At 51.4% G+C, this 15,186-nt stretch overlaps 2 protein-coding genes across 13 annotated transcripts; both read left to right on the forward strand.

The window, feature by feature from the left end:
* Positions 1 to 9,058: 9,058 nt before the first annotated feature.
* Use1 (unconventional SNARE in the ER 1) lies at positions 9,059 to 11,719 on the forward strand. Of its 7 annotated transcripts, none has more exons than XM_087587707.1 (8): positions 9,059 to 9,206; positions 9,501 to 9,550; positions 9,626 to 9,704; positions 9,825 to 9,977; positions 10,499 to 10,511; positions 10,840 to 10,867; positions 11,121 to 11,295; positions 11,518 to 11,719. In XM_087587707.1, the coding sequence occupies exons 1-8, from the start codon at positions 9,072 to 9,074 to the stop codon at positions 11,698 to 11,700; spliced, it is 816 nt and encodes a 271-aa protein (XP_087443833.1). In that variant the 5' UTR covers positions 9,059 to 9,071; the 3' UTR covers positions 11,701 to 11,719. The 7 variants fall into 7 exon arrangements, 2 of the variants coding, with proteins under 2 accessions (XP_087443833.1, NP_001162571.1); NM_001169100.1 differs by having other exon boundaries at positions 9,064 to 9,206; positions 11,124 to 11,295; XR_015639324.1 differs by lacking the exon at positions 10,499 to 10,511 and having other exon boundaries at positions 9,825 to 9,994.
* A 1,497-nt stretch (positions 11,720 to 13,216) lies between these two features.
* On the forward strand, positions 13,217 to 14,967 carry Ocel1 (occludin/ELL domain containing 1). 6 transcript variants are annotated; one of them, XM_087587710.1, is made up of 4 exons: positions 13,217 to 13,894; positions 14,227 to 14,392; positions 14,510 to 14,595; positions 14,731 to 14,967. In XM_087587710.1, exons 1-3 carry the CDS (start codon positions 13,563 to 13,565, stop codon positions 14,579 to 14,581), a joined length of 570 nt encoding a protein of 189 aa, XP_087443836.1. In that variant the 5' UTR covers positions 13,217 to 13,562; the 3' UTR covers positions 14,582 to 14,595; positions 14,731 to 14,967.
* Positions 14,968 to 15,186: the final 219 nt, after the last annotated feature.

A 15,186-nucleotide genomic window follows, 5' to 3' on the forward strand; every position in this document is an offset into this window, starting at 1 on the left:
GTATGGTCTTGCTGCCTGGGCTGCAGTGGGGATGGGGGCTCCTGTCTGAGAAGGGCCTGCATGAGGCCCCAGTCAGCACTGCCTGAGTTGTCCCCCATGGAGTCGGGAGACAAGAACTGCCATTGGCCCAGGAGCTGGGAGCTGAAGCAGAAGTTCGTGGTTCTGGATGAAGAGAAAAGGGGCCCAGCCAGACCTCAGCCTGGGTGTCAGCAGCCTGTGCCTACAGAGCTTAGTCCATGCTCGGCGTCGTCCCCTGAAACTGCCAGCTGCTGAGCAGCAAGGAGTCCCAGACCTTTCCTCAGGAGACGGGTCTCAGGTACAACAGCGCCAGAGAATAGCGGGGTGGGCTGACGACTAAAAGCTCTTGCAGAAGCTGTGGGTTTGGTTTCCAGCACCAACATGGAGCCTCACAACCATGTGTAACTCCGGTTCCGAGAGATTGAACACCTCTGACCTCCACAGGCACCAGGCACGAAGGTGGCACACAAATGTAAGTGTGGGCAAAGCACACATAATTCATAAATATGAAAATATTCATAAATATTTCATAAATATGAAAAACCTTTGAAAAAAGAAGCAGGTGTGCCAAAAAAGTTCTGTATGAAATTCCCACTAGGGCCTGGGGACACGGCTCAGAACAGTTGCCACACAGGTAGGAGCACCTGACCTCAAACTCTAGCGCCCTGTAAAAGCCGGTGCTGCGCTAGCTCAGGGGGGTGCCTATCTCAAGGGATGGAGACAAGAGTGGTGGAGTGGGGCACCTGATGCCTTCCTGCAGCCCATGCGCATGGGCACACCACACACTTTCCTTCAGACACCAGCACTCAAAAGGCAGAGGCAGGAGAATTAGATGTTGAGAGCTAGCTAACCTTGTGTATGTCACACCATGTTGCAAAACGTCACCTTGTTTTCTGTAAGGGTCCTGAGTACCTGAGGCCACCAGTACTGCCAGTCCAGAAGCTCACTGCTCGTCTCCAAAAGCTGGGACCTGCTGCTCAGGGTTCGAAAGCTGTTAGCTCTAGAGCAGTGACTCTCAACCTTCCCAGTGCTGTGACCCTCTAATACAGCTTCTCCTGTGACACCAACCATACAGTTATGTCATTGCTACTTCAAAAGTGTAATGTTGCCACTCTTAACAAATCTTAATGTAAATAACTTATTCTGATGGTTTTAGGTGACCCCTGTGAAAGGGTCATTCAACAACCCCCCCACTCCAATAATAATAAAAGACTAGTTGCTGGATGAAGGGTGACTCTGATATACCACAACAGAGTTGGGGCTGGAGAGATGGCTCAGTGGTGGTTAAGAGCACTGACTGCCCTTCAGGAGATCCTGAGTTCAATTCCCAGCAACCACATGGTGACTACAACCATCTGTAATGGAATCCAATGCCGTCTTCTGATGTGTCTGAACACAGCTACAGTGTGCTCATATCCATAAATAAATCTTTTTAAAAAAGCATAATCGATTTGATGATGCTACTACAGAACAATGCTGCTCGGTGACTTTAAGAGCTTGGGACAAAGTTGAGCCTGAGAAAAGGTCCTCCTCATTTACAAAGATTATACAAGGCTCTGGAGAAACCTTCACTGATTTTTAACAAAGGTTAATGTCAGCCGTGAGCAAAGCTTCATCAGACCTGAAGCAAGACAGGGGTTGATAGATCCCTTGGCATTTAAAAATGCAAATACAAAATGTAAAAGTAGAGACCATTAAAGGCATGGGCAGCGACTGTGGACAGACGGACAAGGGTCATGACCAATATTGCTTCTAATGTGTACAGTGCTAATAGGTCAATCTATAGCTAGAGATTTCTGATATCAAAATGCCTGGTTCTTTGAGTATGAGAAATGCAGTCATTTGCAAAGACACTGACCAAACCGCTACAGGTCTCAAAATGTCCGGTACATTAACTGAAAAACACAGTACTTTGTGCCAGAGAAGTGAGTGAATGAGCCGTTTCTAGGGGTAAGGGTTTTCCTAAATCTCAAACAGAAAAAAACGCCTAGACTTTCCTGGGTGTGTATGCGATGTGGCAAAGGCCACTTTTGGGTTCAGAAGTACAGATCCAAAAGAGATACGCAAGTATTTTCTTTCTTTTTTTCTTTTTTCTTTTTTTTTCTTTTTTTTCGGAGTTGGGGACCAAACCCAGGGCCTTGCGCTTGCTAGGCAAGCACTCTACCACTGAGCTAAATCCCCAACCCCAAGTATTTTCTTACCATTGGAAACTTTCTAAGGTTTTTACTGCTGTGAACAGACACCATGACCAATGCAAGTTTTATAAAGGACAACATTTAATTGGGGCTGGCTTACAGGTTCAGAGGTTCAGTCTATTATCAAGGCAGCAGCATGGCAGCATCCAGGCAGGCATGGTGCAGGAGCTGAGAGCTCTACATCTTCATCCAAAGGTTGCTAAGAGATGACTGGCTTCCAAGTAGCTAGGACGAGGGTCCTTGCCCACAATGACACCCTTCTTCTAACAAGACCACACATCCATACCAGTCCCTGGGCCAAGTATATTCAAACCACTACAGGGACCTAACTTGAGGCTCCTTAGCAAATTCTAGGAGCCAGTTCAGCCAAGGAGTAATATTGTTGTGTTTTATAAAAAGACAAGAGACCAGAGGTATGTTTGGTGGAGGCCTGTGGTATGATGTGGTGGAGGGCAGTGCCTCTGCGGGCTCATGCTGAGGCATCCCTTACCCCTGAAGGACCAGGCACAGGACAATATAGTATAGAGTTTATTCAGGGCATGGGGAGTGGAGTTGAGGGGAGAGGAGAGGAGTAGAGGCTGACCATGAACACGGCTGGGAGAGGGGGCGTGTGGCGGGGAGGGATGGGAAGGGAAGGGAAGAAAGCAAGAGGGTGAGGAAGGGCAAGCAGCCCCTTATATAGTGAGTGAGTCATGGATTTTCCTAATTCCTCTCACCCTTATCCCTGGTTCCTATCAAGGGGTGGGGGTGGGGTGAAATGGCAGGGATGGGATGGGGCAGGAGGTGCAGAGGATAACCCTCTGGGAAAAGAAGAACCCTCAAAGTAGCAAGGACCAACTACAAGTCTCAAGAAAGAAATAGGGTAATCCCAAACTAGGCAAATCAGCCTGGTCTTTGCAGTAAGTTCCAGGACCATAGTGACACTCTATTATACACAAAGATTTCGGCCTTTTAAGGAGACCAAATGCTACCATGTCATTGGGAGAGGAGGAAGTAGCTAAGATAGCTGGGAGAGGGGAGCGTTTCCATGCCAGTCAGCCCTTCGTGCAAATGAAGGGTTGTTTGCCCTGGTTGGGCCAGCTGTGCCCACTGCGGGGGTGGGAGGGGAAAGGGGGAGGGTTGGCTGCTGGAGTTGTTTTGATTCCCAGTCCTGCATGATTTGTGAGTGGGGAATTAGGATGTCTGCCCTGCATGATTTGTGAGTGGGGAATTAGGATGTCTGCCCTAGGGGTGCAGCAGCTCACAAGGGGTGTGGCTTCTGGGTTTATGTTGTCAGGATAACATTAGCCTGCTCTTGATAATTTTGATTTATCTTGAGTGTTTTGATTTATCCCTGTATGCACATGTGGAAGCCAGAAGTTGATGTTAATGATGTCCCCACCCCCACCCCTGTGGCTCTTCACCTCATCTTTTGAGACTGCTCTGAACCTGAGCGCCATGATTGACTGGACTGGCTGGCTCCATTCTACGTTGAGATGATAGGACAGGACCACTCACTACATCTGGCCTTTCTTTTTTCCCCAAAAATAGTCTTTATTAAAATCAAAGGGCTACACAAGGTGGTGCACACTTGTAATCCCAGCACACAAGGGGTAAAGACAGATGGATCTCGGTTGCCCTGCCATCGGGGACCCAGTTATTTGTGGGGGTCGAGGGGGACCCATACCTGCGGGAGAACGGGCAAGAAAGAAGAGCGAGACCAAGCAGTGTCCTTGTCAAGGTCTGTTTATTGAGAGGAATGTACAGCATTTAAAGCTCTAAAGCAGGAATTGAAGCTTAGGACAGGGGGAGTACTGGGAAGTGCCCAAGGACATAAGGTGAATCATTAAACTGCAAGATATTCTCCTTAGACAAAGAGGCAACAGTCTTCTGGGGTCATGTTCTTTCTTTGAAAAGGTCAAGCCCTTCTCAGGAATCTCCTCAGGGCAGGGCACTAGCTTTGCTTAGTCCAGCCGTCCGGTCCCCGACATCTCGGTGAGTTTAAGGCCAATCTGATCTGCGTGAGTTCCCAGCCAGTCAAGGCTACATAGCAAAATCTTGTCCTTCCCCACCACACTCTCCTAAAAAGGGGCCCTCTTAGGTGACCACATAGGCTTCTGAAGTCAGGTCATTTAAGCACTTGTCAAGGAGGCTCTGGAAGTCCTGGGTCACCCTGGCTGGCTTCTGGACAGAGCCTCAGCCCGCAGCAATTCTGGAGCAGGTTTGTTCTGGTCAGCTTTTGGGATTCATCACAACTGCCTGGGGCGTGCCCCCAGGTCGTGGCCCAGTTAAGGGGTTGAATTTTCTCTGCTATATCTTCTTGGGGTCCTGCTTGTACCACTGGGTAGCTGGGTTGTGAGTTCCTCAGCGTCCTTTCACAGGTAACCCTGTGAGGGAGTTTGTTCTGTTCATATGTCTCACTGAAATCTAACTGGGGTGAAGGGTCAGCACCATGTCCCTCTAGGACCTATGCCTCGTCTGACCTCACCAACCACAAGAACCCTCTGGGAGCTGTCTGCCTCACCTCCTTCTGGGGGTTCACCCACAAGAAAATTCCTGGGGAAGTGTCACCCAAAGATCTCCCCTCTCCAGACCTCCTGAAGGTTGTTGGCTTTTTAATTTTGTTTTTTAAGATTATTTTCATTTCATGTTAGTGGGTGTTTTAACTGAATGTCTGTGTACCATGTGTGTGCCTTGAAAAAAGAAAGTCAGAAAAAAGGGCTTTGGCCCCCTGAAAGTATAATTATGGATGGTTGTGAACTGACTTGTAGTGCTGAAAATTGAACTCTTAACCTTCAAGTCATTCTCCAGAACCCTGAGAATGACTCCTCTGATCCTGCTGGCTTGAATACAGTCATCCCCTTGGTACAACCCTTTAGTCCCAAACAATGAAGATAAAGTTAGTTTGTAGAAAGAAGTACCCATTTTGAAAGTGATGTTTAATTGAGTGACAAAGTGATGAATGAGAGAAAGATTTGACTCTCATGAGAAAAGAGGAAAGAGAAGCTATTTGGGCAATGTAGAGAGAAGGAGGCAGCTTTACTTGAACAGACTGAAGAGAGAACAAGTTAGACACAGGTGAAGACAGAACGAACAAACCAGAGAATGAGAAGGAACCAGCAAGGTAGAACAGATTACTAGAGTTCATTTGAGGCAAAGCAATTCAGGAGAGGTTGAAACAGAGGCCAGTTTGAATCAGGACTTAGAGCCAGAAAAGGTGAGTTGAACCAGCCAGCAAGAGCTCAGAAAACAATAGAAAGGGTGAGCTTATTCAGTAGCAAGTCTCAGAGTCTTAAAACATTCTAGGCCTAGATTAGATTGTACAGAGGCTAGAAGCTTCGCAGGTTAGCAGACAGAGGCAATAAGCCTCCAAGACAATTCCATCAAATGAATAAAAGTTGCATTAACACTCCAGTGCCACCATCAGTCACCTTTTGATGTTTTGGCCTGAACTGGACAGAACCTCCAGCAGGGCAGCCTAGAGTCTGGCTTATGTTGACCCCAGCCTACATTTGGTTTTTTATTAGCATGCTAGAGATTTGAGCACAGGCCCTCGTACTGAAAGACCCTCAGAGAGAATCTTCCTTCGGGAAGGAGATCCCCAAGCCCAATGACCAGGCCGAGTCCACTCGGATGCAATCAGCAAGAGGGTTTATTGGAAAACACAGGTACCTGCGGGCACACAGTCTCTTCGGAGGACTTGCACGCCCAGCAGCTCCAGCATGGGGCTTTTATAGGGTTTGGGGAAGCAGAAGCGGGCGTACAGAAGCAGATGCATGGTTACAGGGACTTGATTGGTGGATTCAAATGAGGCGCGGATGCAGGGTCACGCAGCAAAAGAGTCCGGAATGTCAGGGGCTTATCCCTTCCTGCCAGATGGCCTGTGAGTCAGTTCCGATACCTCCGGCTGGTTCTGCATTCCTTCTTCCTTATCTTTGTGGTCTGTCCGTTTTTAAAGATTTATTTATTTATTATATACACTGTAGCTGTCCTCAGACACACCAGAAGAGGGCATCAGACCCCATTACAGATGGTTGTGAGCCACCATGTGGTTGCTGGGATTTGAACTCAGGACCTCTGGAAGAGCAGTCAGTGCTCTTAACCACTGAGCCATCTCTCCAGCCCATGGTCTGTCAGTTTTAACGGCGGGGCAGGCCCCACAGGACCTGGGCATGCCTGGACCTGCCCAAGCCTGTTTCAGTTCTGAGTCTGTGAATTTTGAAACTTACTCTTTTAACTTCATATTTTTAAACCTTAAATCTGTATAATTTTCTTTTCAGTACTTTTCAGAGAACTCTCTGAACAGTTCGCCAGTCCCTTGGCCAAATGTGGCCATCAAGGCATGTACAGGATTTTTGTGTTTAAGGTCCAAGGAAAGTTCAACATGACTTAACAATACTGACTACAGCTGGGGAGAGAAGGCGGTCATTGGTAGCATATCATCTAAGCTCCGCCCCACAGTTACCTGGCAACAGCCAGGTGTGCCCACTCACTATAAAAGGGGCTGCTGGCCCCCTCCTCTCTCCCTTGCTCTTGCCTTCTTGCTCCCTCTCTGTCCTCTTGCCCCTTCCCCCCTTTCTCCCCATTACCTCCCCACCTCTCTACATGCTCATGGCCAGCTTCTACTCCTCTACTTCTCTTCTCTCTCTTTCCTCTCCTCTTCTCCCCTTCCCTTCCCTCCCCCCTCTCTCTGCCTCTACTACCCTTTAATTCCCCTCCCCATGCCCTGAATAAACTCTATTCTTTACTATGCCATCGTGTGGCTGGTTCCTCAGGAGGAAGGGATGCCTCAGCATGGGCCGACGGAGGTACATTTCACCCACACCTGACTACAACCATCAAAATATATCCCCTCTCTATCTTTTTATAAACACATCAGTCACTCCACAGAGGTGCTCCTTTGTGGACCCTAAACTCAGTATTCCGCAGCACATTTTCTGAAGTGAATGGGACCCCAGGCAACCTGAGAGATGGCCTTTGTACTATGCTCTGGTCCTTAGGAAGGCCAGTCGTGAGCAGTGGCAGATAGGCTCAGTCTCCATCTGTGCACTGTGATGTACGGCACAGGAGCACATGCACACACAAGTAATCATTAAAATGTAAAACATCCCACCCGGTGCCAGCTCCTTTGTGTGTCTGCTGTTTCTTCATCCCATGTCACTACATCTGGGTCAACCCCAAAGTCATGCAGGTTGCAGCAACAGGTGAGTGGAAGAGCAAAAAGTGGTACACACACAGGACACAGCATCATCCCTCTTCAGAAAGGAGAACATTCTGTGGATGTGGTAGTCAGGAAGGCGAGCAGGTGCTAGTGTGGCCCGGCCTTTAATCCCGGCAGAGGCCAGTCAGGGCAGTAGACTGAGAGCTGGCTCAGAAGAGTTCTTACTGTTCTCTCAGAGGACACAAGGTTTCTACTGCTGTGAAAAGACATCATGACCATGGTGACCTTTATGAAGGAAAACATTTTACTTGGGGCTGGTACACCGTTCACAGGAGCTGGTTCACAGGAGTTTAGTCCATCATCGTCCATGACGGGAAGGATGGTGGCACTCAGGCAGAAGTAGCTGAGGATTCCACATCTGAATCAGCAGGCAGCAGAAAAAGGACTGTATGCCAGTAAGCCTAGTTTAAGCTTTTGAGATCTCAGAGCACACCCCGCCCCATGGTGCACTTCCTCTGTAAACCACTGCCTATGGGGCTCATTCTGATTCAAACCACTAGCAACAAGGTTCAACGACCAGCACCACAAACCTTAGAGTCACCATAACTCCAGTACTTGGGGTCCAGTATCACTTTTGTTTTTTAAGGTTTAAATAGTTCTTTAGAGACATGATTTCTGTGTAGCCCTGGCTGTCTTAGAACTCTGTAGACCAAACTGGCCTTGAACTCAAAGATACACCTGCATCCGCCCGAGTGCTAGGACTAAAGCCCCACCCCGACCCTGCCCAGTTAAAATGTATATGTTTGTGTGTCTGTGTGTTGGTGTGTGCATACGAAAGCATGGGAAAAGTCAGAGGTGTCAAATCCCTGGAATCACGGGAGGTTAGCATCTTTTGTAAAACTGCTCAGGACTGAGACAAGCTTGTTTTACATTTCTAATGCTCAGAAGTCACATGAGAGTGAAGAAAGAGGTGCTCAGTGGCTGAAAGCACATACTGCTCTTGCAGAGAACCTAGTTATTAGCTCACAACCACAGTAAATTCAGCTCCAGGGAATCCTAGCTTGTTTACTAATTCACATGGCATTCCCTGAATTTCTCAAGGGCTACATTCTTCAGGAAGTACAATATTCTCCATCTTCCGGGCCTCAACCCTGTAACAGAGTACATTTAACCTAAGATGAAGCAGAGTTGCTGGTAGCTAAGGAAGACGGGGGCCATGGACCATAATTTATGACAGAAGAGTGGAAACAGCCAGGTCAGAGTTCGGGATGCTGGCAGCCAGGACTGGAAACTAGCAAGTTGGCCAGATGAAAACGTCCGACTGGCACCTCATCAAGCAGGGTCGGGGGAGGCCCCATGTCAGGGCTCCCGCCTCAGAGGTAGAAAACATGCGCACTGAGCGCGGAGGCGAGGTGAACAAGCGGAATGTAATGGTCGGCGAGCAAAGATGAGGAATGGCTTTTCCGGTCCTGCCGTCCAGTTCTTGCGGGACATGATTGGTTGTTCAGGGTCTGGATAGGCTACAGAAACTCTGCTTCAAAAAATGAAAGAAGGCCAGATATCAAGCCACAATTTTAAAAAGAGGCTCTCTAGGGACGAAAACGACTTATCTTTGAATAAACTGCGGCTTGAAATAAAACTCCGCCCCATGCGTAGCAGGGCGGACCTCGGAGGGGGAAAAAAAAAAACCCACGCAGGCACTTCCGCCCCTTTCTAAGATGGCGCAGGCGGAAGGGGCCTGTCACCGTCCGCTGGCGACGTCGCGGCTGGAGTTGAACCTGGTGCGGCTGCTTTGTCGCTGTGAGTCGATGGCGGCCGAAAAACGAGAACCGGACGAGTGGCGTCTGGAGAAGGTGAGGGAATCCCACGCCGCCGCAGAGTCCTGGAGCCCTAAGGGCGGGTGATCTAATCCACAGGCTACTGTCTCCGCCCCTTCTGGTCGGCGGCGACACGCCCCTCGTGCGTAGACCCCTGACGTCCCGGTTTCTCTCCCTACGGCCTCACGCACAGGCCACGCCCTCTCGATTCTACGTCTTCGCCTTTGCCCCCTCCCCTCTCTGGCTCCTCCTCTCCCGGTCCCACCCCTCTCCCTAGTTTGCTCCTGCCTTGGGGTACTGGCCTGGCTGACGTTGTACCTTCCTTCCCAGTATGTGGGTGCCCTGGAAGACATGCTGCAGGCCCTGAAAGTCCAAGCAAGGTGAGTGTGGGGGACCGAGACGCCTCCTCCCACGCTGCCACAGCAGCAGGTTGACTTTGTCCTGCTGCTTTTCAGTAAACCGGCCTCGGAAGTGATCAGTGAGTACTCCCGCAAAGTGGACTTTCTGAAGGGCATGCTGCAGGCTGAGAAGTTGGTGAGCCTGCCCTCCCATCCCTCAGGCGGGCCTCACTCAGTTTCCCACATCTCCTAGGACCAGGACACACACACCCATACTCCCCCAGTAACTTATTTTCCCCTTCCCGTGTCTCCTCAGACCTCCTCCTCTGAAAAGGCTCTAGCTAACCAGTTCCTGGCTCCTGGCCGCGTGCCCACCACAGCCAAGGAGCGGGTGCCTGCCACCAAGACTGTACATTTGCAGTCTAGAGCACGTTACACCAGTGAGATGCGGAGTGAGCTGTTGGGCACGGTACGATTCCCTCCCTCGTCCCTGGATAGCTAAGAGAGTAGTTTTCAGAGGGTTAGACTGGAATAGTACCACAAACCCTAGAGGGCCACAAACGATGAGGCTCCCCTAGGAAACCACTGTGCTCAAGAAGAGTGGTTGGCTGGGTGGTGATAGTGCATGCTTTGAACCCAGCACTCAAGAGGCAGAGGCAGGCAGTGAGTTTGTGAGTTTGAAGCCAGCCTGCTCTACAGAATGAGTTCCAGTAATCAGGGCTACACAGAGAGACCTTATCTTACAAAAAAAAAAGAATGGGCCATGTCTGGTTAAACCCCAGAGTAGCAGAGTAGGCCCCACAGCTTACAAGAGTCTGCCCAAAGCACAGAGAGAAAGGGAGAGAGGGAGGGAGGGAGGGAAGGAGGGAGGGAGGGAGGGAGGGAGGGAGGGAGGGAGGGAGAGAGAGAGAGAGAGAGAGAGAGAGAGAGAGAGATTGATTTAGAAAAGACATCAAAATATGCATGGCCTCATTCCTCTTCTTCCTTTAGGAGTCCTCTGGAGGTGAGACATGCAGGACACGACTGTCCCTGCCACCCCGCAGCCCTCATGCCTGCCTGGTTCCCTTGTTCTTTCCCAGCCCAGGAAGAGTCCCCCAGGGTCATGTCTGAGTTATGCCTAAGGGGAAGCTGAGAAAGAGAGGGTGGTCCCCAGCACAGTGCTAGGCCACTGAGAGGGACCTGGGGCCAGGGTACACAGTTCTGGAGCGTGGGCAGCTAGCAGCTTGCACGCAGAGCAGCCTTCTGCTTAGCCGGGTGGCACAGCTCAAGGCCGGGAGTTTGGAAACAAGAAAGCAGCCATCTTCTTTGTTCTTGGCCTCTTTTGCTTCCAGAGCTGGAGGCAGACATGAGGAAGCGAGTGTGAGTATTCGGCCCCTGGCGTGACAGGGAAGGGAAGTGAGTGGCTGAAGCTGGGGCCCCTGAGTTGCTCTAAGGACCAGCTGCCTGCTGGGAGTCCTTTCTGGGGCTGCGGTTCCCAGACTGTGAAAGAGCAGGGGAAACTGAGTCCCCAGTAGAACTGAGGGTGGTGCCATGGCCCTGGGATCCTTGGGAAGTGCCATGTGGATGTCTATATCTCCCTGTCACTACTGGGGACCCACAAATGTGGGGTCAGCAGTGTGAAGGGGCCTAGACCTGCAGATGAGAAGCAGTCAGCGTCCGAGCTAGACCTCGTCCTCCAGAGGCACCAGGGCCTCCAGGAAAAGCTGGCTGAGGAGATGCTAGGCTTGGCCCGCAGCCTGAAGACCAACACACTGGCTGCCCAGAGTGTCATCAAGAAGGACAACCAGGTGTGGTGACATTGCAGCCTCTGCCTCAGGGCACTAAGAAAACTCTGCAAAAAAGGGGCATTGTGACTGGTGTTTTGCTGGTTGAATAGGAGTTTGATAAAGCCCAGAGGGAGGGGGTTGGCTGAGTATACTTGGCCGAGGGCACAACATGGGCCAGAAGCACAGGCTACTCAGAAGTCACACTTGGTCTCAGTCCTGTTGACACAGTCCCTTTTCCCACAGACCCTGTCACATTCGCTCAAGATGGCAGACCAGAACCTGGAGAAGCTGAAGCTGGAGTCAGAGCGGCTGGAGCAGCACGCACAGAAGTCGGTGAACTGGCTGCTGTGGGCCATGCTCATCGTCGTGTGCTTCGTGTTCATCAGCATGATCCTGTTCATACGCATCATGCCCAGACTGAAATAAAACAACACCCGCCCGCCAACCCGCACGCCTTCAGTGCCAGCGCGGGGTGTGTGTGAGAGAGAGAGTGTGCAAGTGAGTGTGTGCGAGTGCGACTGTATATGTGTGTGTGAATGTGTGAGTGTGTGTGAGTGTACGAGTGTGTGTGTGAGTGAGTGTGAGAGTGACTGTGTGTGAGTGCGACTATGTGTATGAGTATGTGAGGGTGACTCTGAGAGTGTATGTGTGTGTGCGTGTGTGTGAGAGTGACTATGAGTATGTGTGAGTGTGCCTGAGTGTTCAAGTGTGTGAGAGTGAGAGTGACTGAGTGTGTACGAGTGTGTGAGAGTGAGTGTGGGTATGTGTGTGCCTGGACTGCAGGGTGGTGCCAGCCAGGACCCTGTACCCTGAAGTTAGCCCACAGCTCCTCACCTGGCCACTCTGCTCCAAAGGCCTAGGGCAGCCCAAAACACAGCGAGACCAAGTCTCAAAAACAGGAAGAAAAGTTAAACCTGCCCTGGAAAGCAGTGGAAGTCATTGCAGTGGCCACACAGTTAGCAGTCCTAGGGAGGCAGACTCAGGCGGTCTCTGTTCAGAGCCAGCCTGGTCTACAGAGAAAATTATAGGCCAGACAGGGCGACATTGTGGGACCCTGACTCCATCTTCCAAAAATACCAGAAGGCTCGTCAAGTGGCTCAGCTGATAAAGACAACTGCCACAAAGCATGACAGCCTGAGTTCCACCCCAGAGCATGAGCAAAATAAACAGTAAGAATAAGGGACAAAAAGCCAATCAGAAACTATATTTAATATATTTACTGTAACTCCAGGGAATCTGACACTCACATACATGTACACACACATACATAGTTAATATAAGAAACGTCCATTCTTAGGGGTTGGGGAGATGACTGTAAGAGTATGCAGAGGGCTAGAGAAATGGCTCAGCGATTAAGAGCACTGACTGCTCTTCCAGAGGTCCTGAGTTCAATTCCCAGCAACCACATGATGGCTCACAATCATCTACAATGAGATCTGGTGCCCTCTTCTGGCATGTAGGCACACATGCAGATGGAACACTGTATAGCTAATAAATAAAATCTTTAAAAAAAAAAAAGAGTATGCAGATATAGGTTCGAATCCCCAGTACCCTTCTAAAATGGCAGAGGTGAGGAGCAGGAGCCTATCATCCCAGTGCTATGAGATACAGGCAGAACTACCTGGAGCTCACTGGCCAACCAGAGTAGCCAAAAGGTTTAGGGAAACTGTCAAAAAAAAAAGTAGGGCTGGACGACACCCAACTACCTGTACTGGTCCTTGCGTGTGTACAAAACCACAGAGATCTTTTTAAATACAATTGCTAAAGAAAGTTGGTAAAAACAAAACTACCTGGTTTTCCCAATAGACTGGGGAAAATGAAGAGGCCAAAGAGCGCTGTGAAGGGCTGTTTCCAACCCTGCGAGGAGCTCTCGCCACAGGCTCCGCCCGCCCGCAGAGCCCCGCCCTAGTGGTCGAGCGCCCGCGCCAGCGGCTCCGCCCGCAGTTCCTGCACAGCTGCGCTCCCGGCGGCAGAGCCAGGGGCAGCTCCGGGACAGGTGACACCGAGCGGAAAAATCGGATAACCACAGGCGGGCAGGGGCCGGGAGCTCCGCGGGCCGAAACCCCGCGAGGCAGGAGGCAGGGAGGCGGTTTCGACTCGGCCCAGGGTCGACCTCCGCGGCTTTGCGCTTTTCCGGTTTCAAGGATGGGGCGGGGCCTGCGGTGCACCGTCAGCCACTCTGGTGCGTGACGGCACGGTGACGCCACGGCGCCTCTTCCACGCCCCTTTCCGGGGTCCGCACCGTGGGACAGAATCTGGGTTGCGCGGCCAGCCAACCGCGCTCGCGTATGCAAATACCCGCAGGCCCCTCCTCCAGGCGCCGCTCACGCGGTCCTCTGGCCTGCGGATCCCAGTCCAGGCGCTCAGGCCCTGATGCCACTTGCAATTCGCGCCCTGCCGCCGGGGGTCGCCAGAGCGCTACGGCACCATGCATGCCTGCCCGGGAGCGTCCGCAGCCCCGCGCCGGACGGCCGCACTGCCAGCCCAGGCCCAGTGAGCTCCGCACGAGGCCCCGGAAGATCGTGTTTGCGGATGAGCTGCAACCCCGGGCCCCACTGCACCCAGAGAAGCATCCCAGGGATCTGGGACCCCGCCCCAACCCAGTGCCTGACTACGAGCTGTGAGTGCCCTCTCGTGGCTTATTGTTGTAAGACCGGGTCTGGTCGTGTAGTCCAAGATAGCCTCTAAAGAGTAAGGATCCTCTTGCCCAGCCTCCTGAATTCATCATGCCCACGTCCCTCCGTGCTTCTTAATGACTGGGAACCAGAAAGGGGCAGTGAGGGTGGGGTTTTTATGAGAGAATAGGAGTTTAAGAAATTAGGAAATGGGATGGGTGGTAGAAGGCATTTTGATTTGGGGGTCCCAGCACCGGCACAGAAAAGCCAATTGCCATAATGGAGTGGAAAGACAGATTTCCCTGTACTCACACACTGATCCCTTCCAATCTGGTAGTAAGTACCCACCAGTGACCAGCAGAAGGGACCGAAGCCGCTATGCCGCAGTGTTTCAGGACCAGTACGAAGAGTTCTTGGAGCTCCAGCGGCAGGTGGGGGCCATGCAGGCTAAGCTCCAGCAACTGGAGGCTCTGCTGCTGTCACTGCCCCCGCCGCGAAGCCAGGTCAGCCCAGGACCTCCTGTGCCCCAGCCTCCCTGCGGCTCTGCTGCGTCTACCGGGTGGAATGCTGTCACAGCCATGGTGGCCCTTCTGAGCCCCTTCCCCACCTTGCCCTTTCAGAAGGAGGTTCGCATGGCAGCTCATGTCAGAAGAGAGTTTGAGAAGAAGCGGGTGGTGAGTGGAGACCCCTGAGGCCACAGATTTGGGTGTGTGTGTGAGTGGTGCTGTCCCAAATCTGGGACCATATAATCAAAGCTGAGGTTTATAATGAAAGGAGCTGAACAGCTTGAGGGCCTCTGGCCAGAGTGCCAGTAGGACTTCCTCAACTCTTGTTCCCCTAGGATCCTGGTTTCCTGGATAAGCAAGCTCGCTGTGACTACCTGAAGGGTAAACTGAGGCACCTCAAGGCCCAGATCCGCAAATTTGATGACCAAAGGGACAGCAACAGTGAGAACTCCGTGTACTTCTGAGTGTCTTAGACATGGTGGTCGGCTCCTCTTCCCACGGGGAACCACACCAGTTCTTCCCGGGAAAGCAAGTCCTGTTGAGAATCCCAGAGAATAAACATGGAATAGACACCTACTGTGTGCAGCTGCCTAGAAGCATCCCTCCATTTTACAGAGGGAGAAATGAGGTTCAGAGACCTGTCCAAGGTCTGGTATGGGGGCAGCGACTGTGTAGATCTCAGTCTCCTGGTGGGCATAAGCAGAAGGCATGAGTTGGGGGCAGCCTGGTTTAAGTGTTGTGATGGGACACAGCAGGGGTAAGGGCTGGGTGATGCTTGGGACCTGTGAGGG

This window comes from Rattus norvegicus, chromosome 16 (assembly GCF_021556685.1).
Source record: "Rattus norvegicus strain SHRSP/BbbUtx chromosome 16, alternate assembly SHRSP_T2T, whole genome shotgun sequence".
NCBI lineage: Eukaryota > Metazoa > Chordata > Mammalia > Rodentia > Muridae > Rattus > Rattus norvegicus.

Excerpts from the sequence above, each read along its gene's own strand:
- Use1 (XM_087587707.1), top strand. The coding sequence starts at position 9,072 with ATGGCGCAGGCGGAAGGGGCCTGTCACCGTCCGCTGGCGACGTCGCGG. Across the intron at positions 9,207-9,500 it reads ACGAGTGGCGTCTGGAGAAG|TATGTGGGTGCCCTGGAAGA; the intron begins GTGAGGGAATCC and ends CTTCCTTCCCAG. Across the intron at positions 9,705-9,824 it reads TGCTGCAGGCTGAGAAGTTG|ACCTCCTCCTCTGAAAAGGC; the intron begins GTGAGCCTGCCC and ends GTGTCTCCTCAG.
- Ocel1 (XM_087587709.1), top strand. The coding sequence starts at position 13,563 with ATGCAAATACCCGCAGGCCCCTCCTCCAGGCGCCGCTCACGCGGTCCT. Across the intron at positions 13,895-14,226 it reads CCAGTGCCTGACTACGAGCT|TAAGTACCCACCAGTGACCA; the intron begins GTGAGTGCCCTC and ends CCAATCTGGTAG.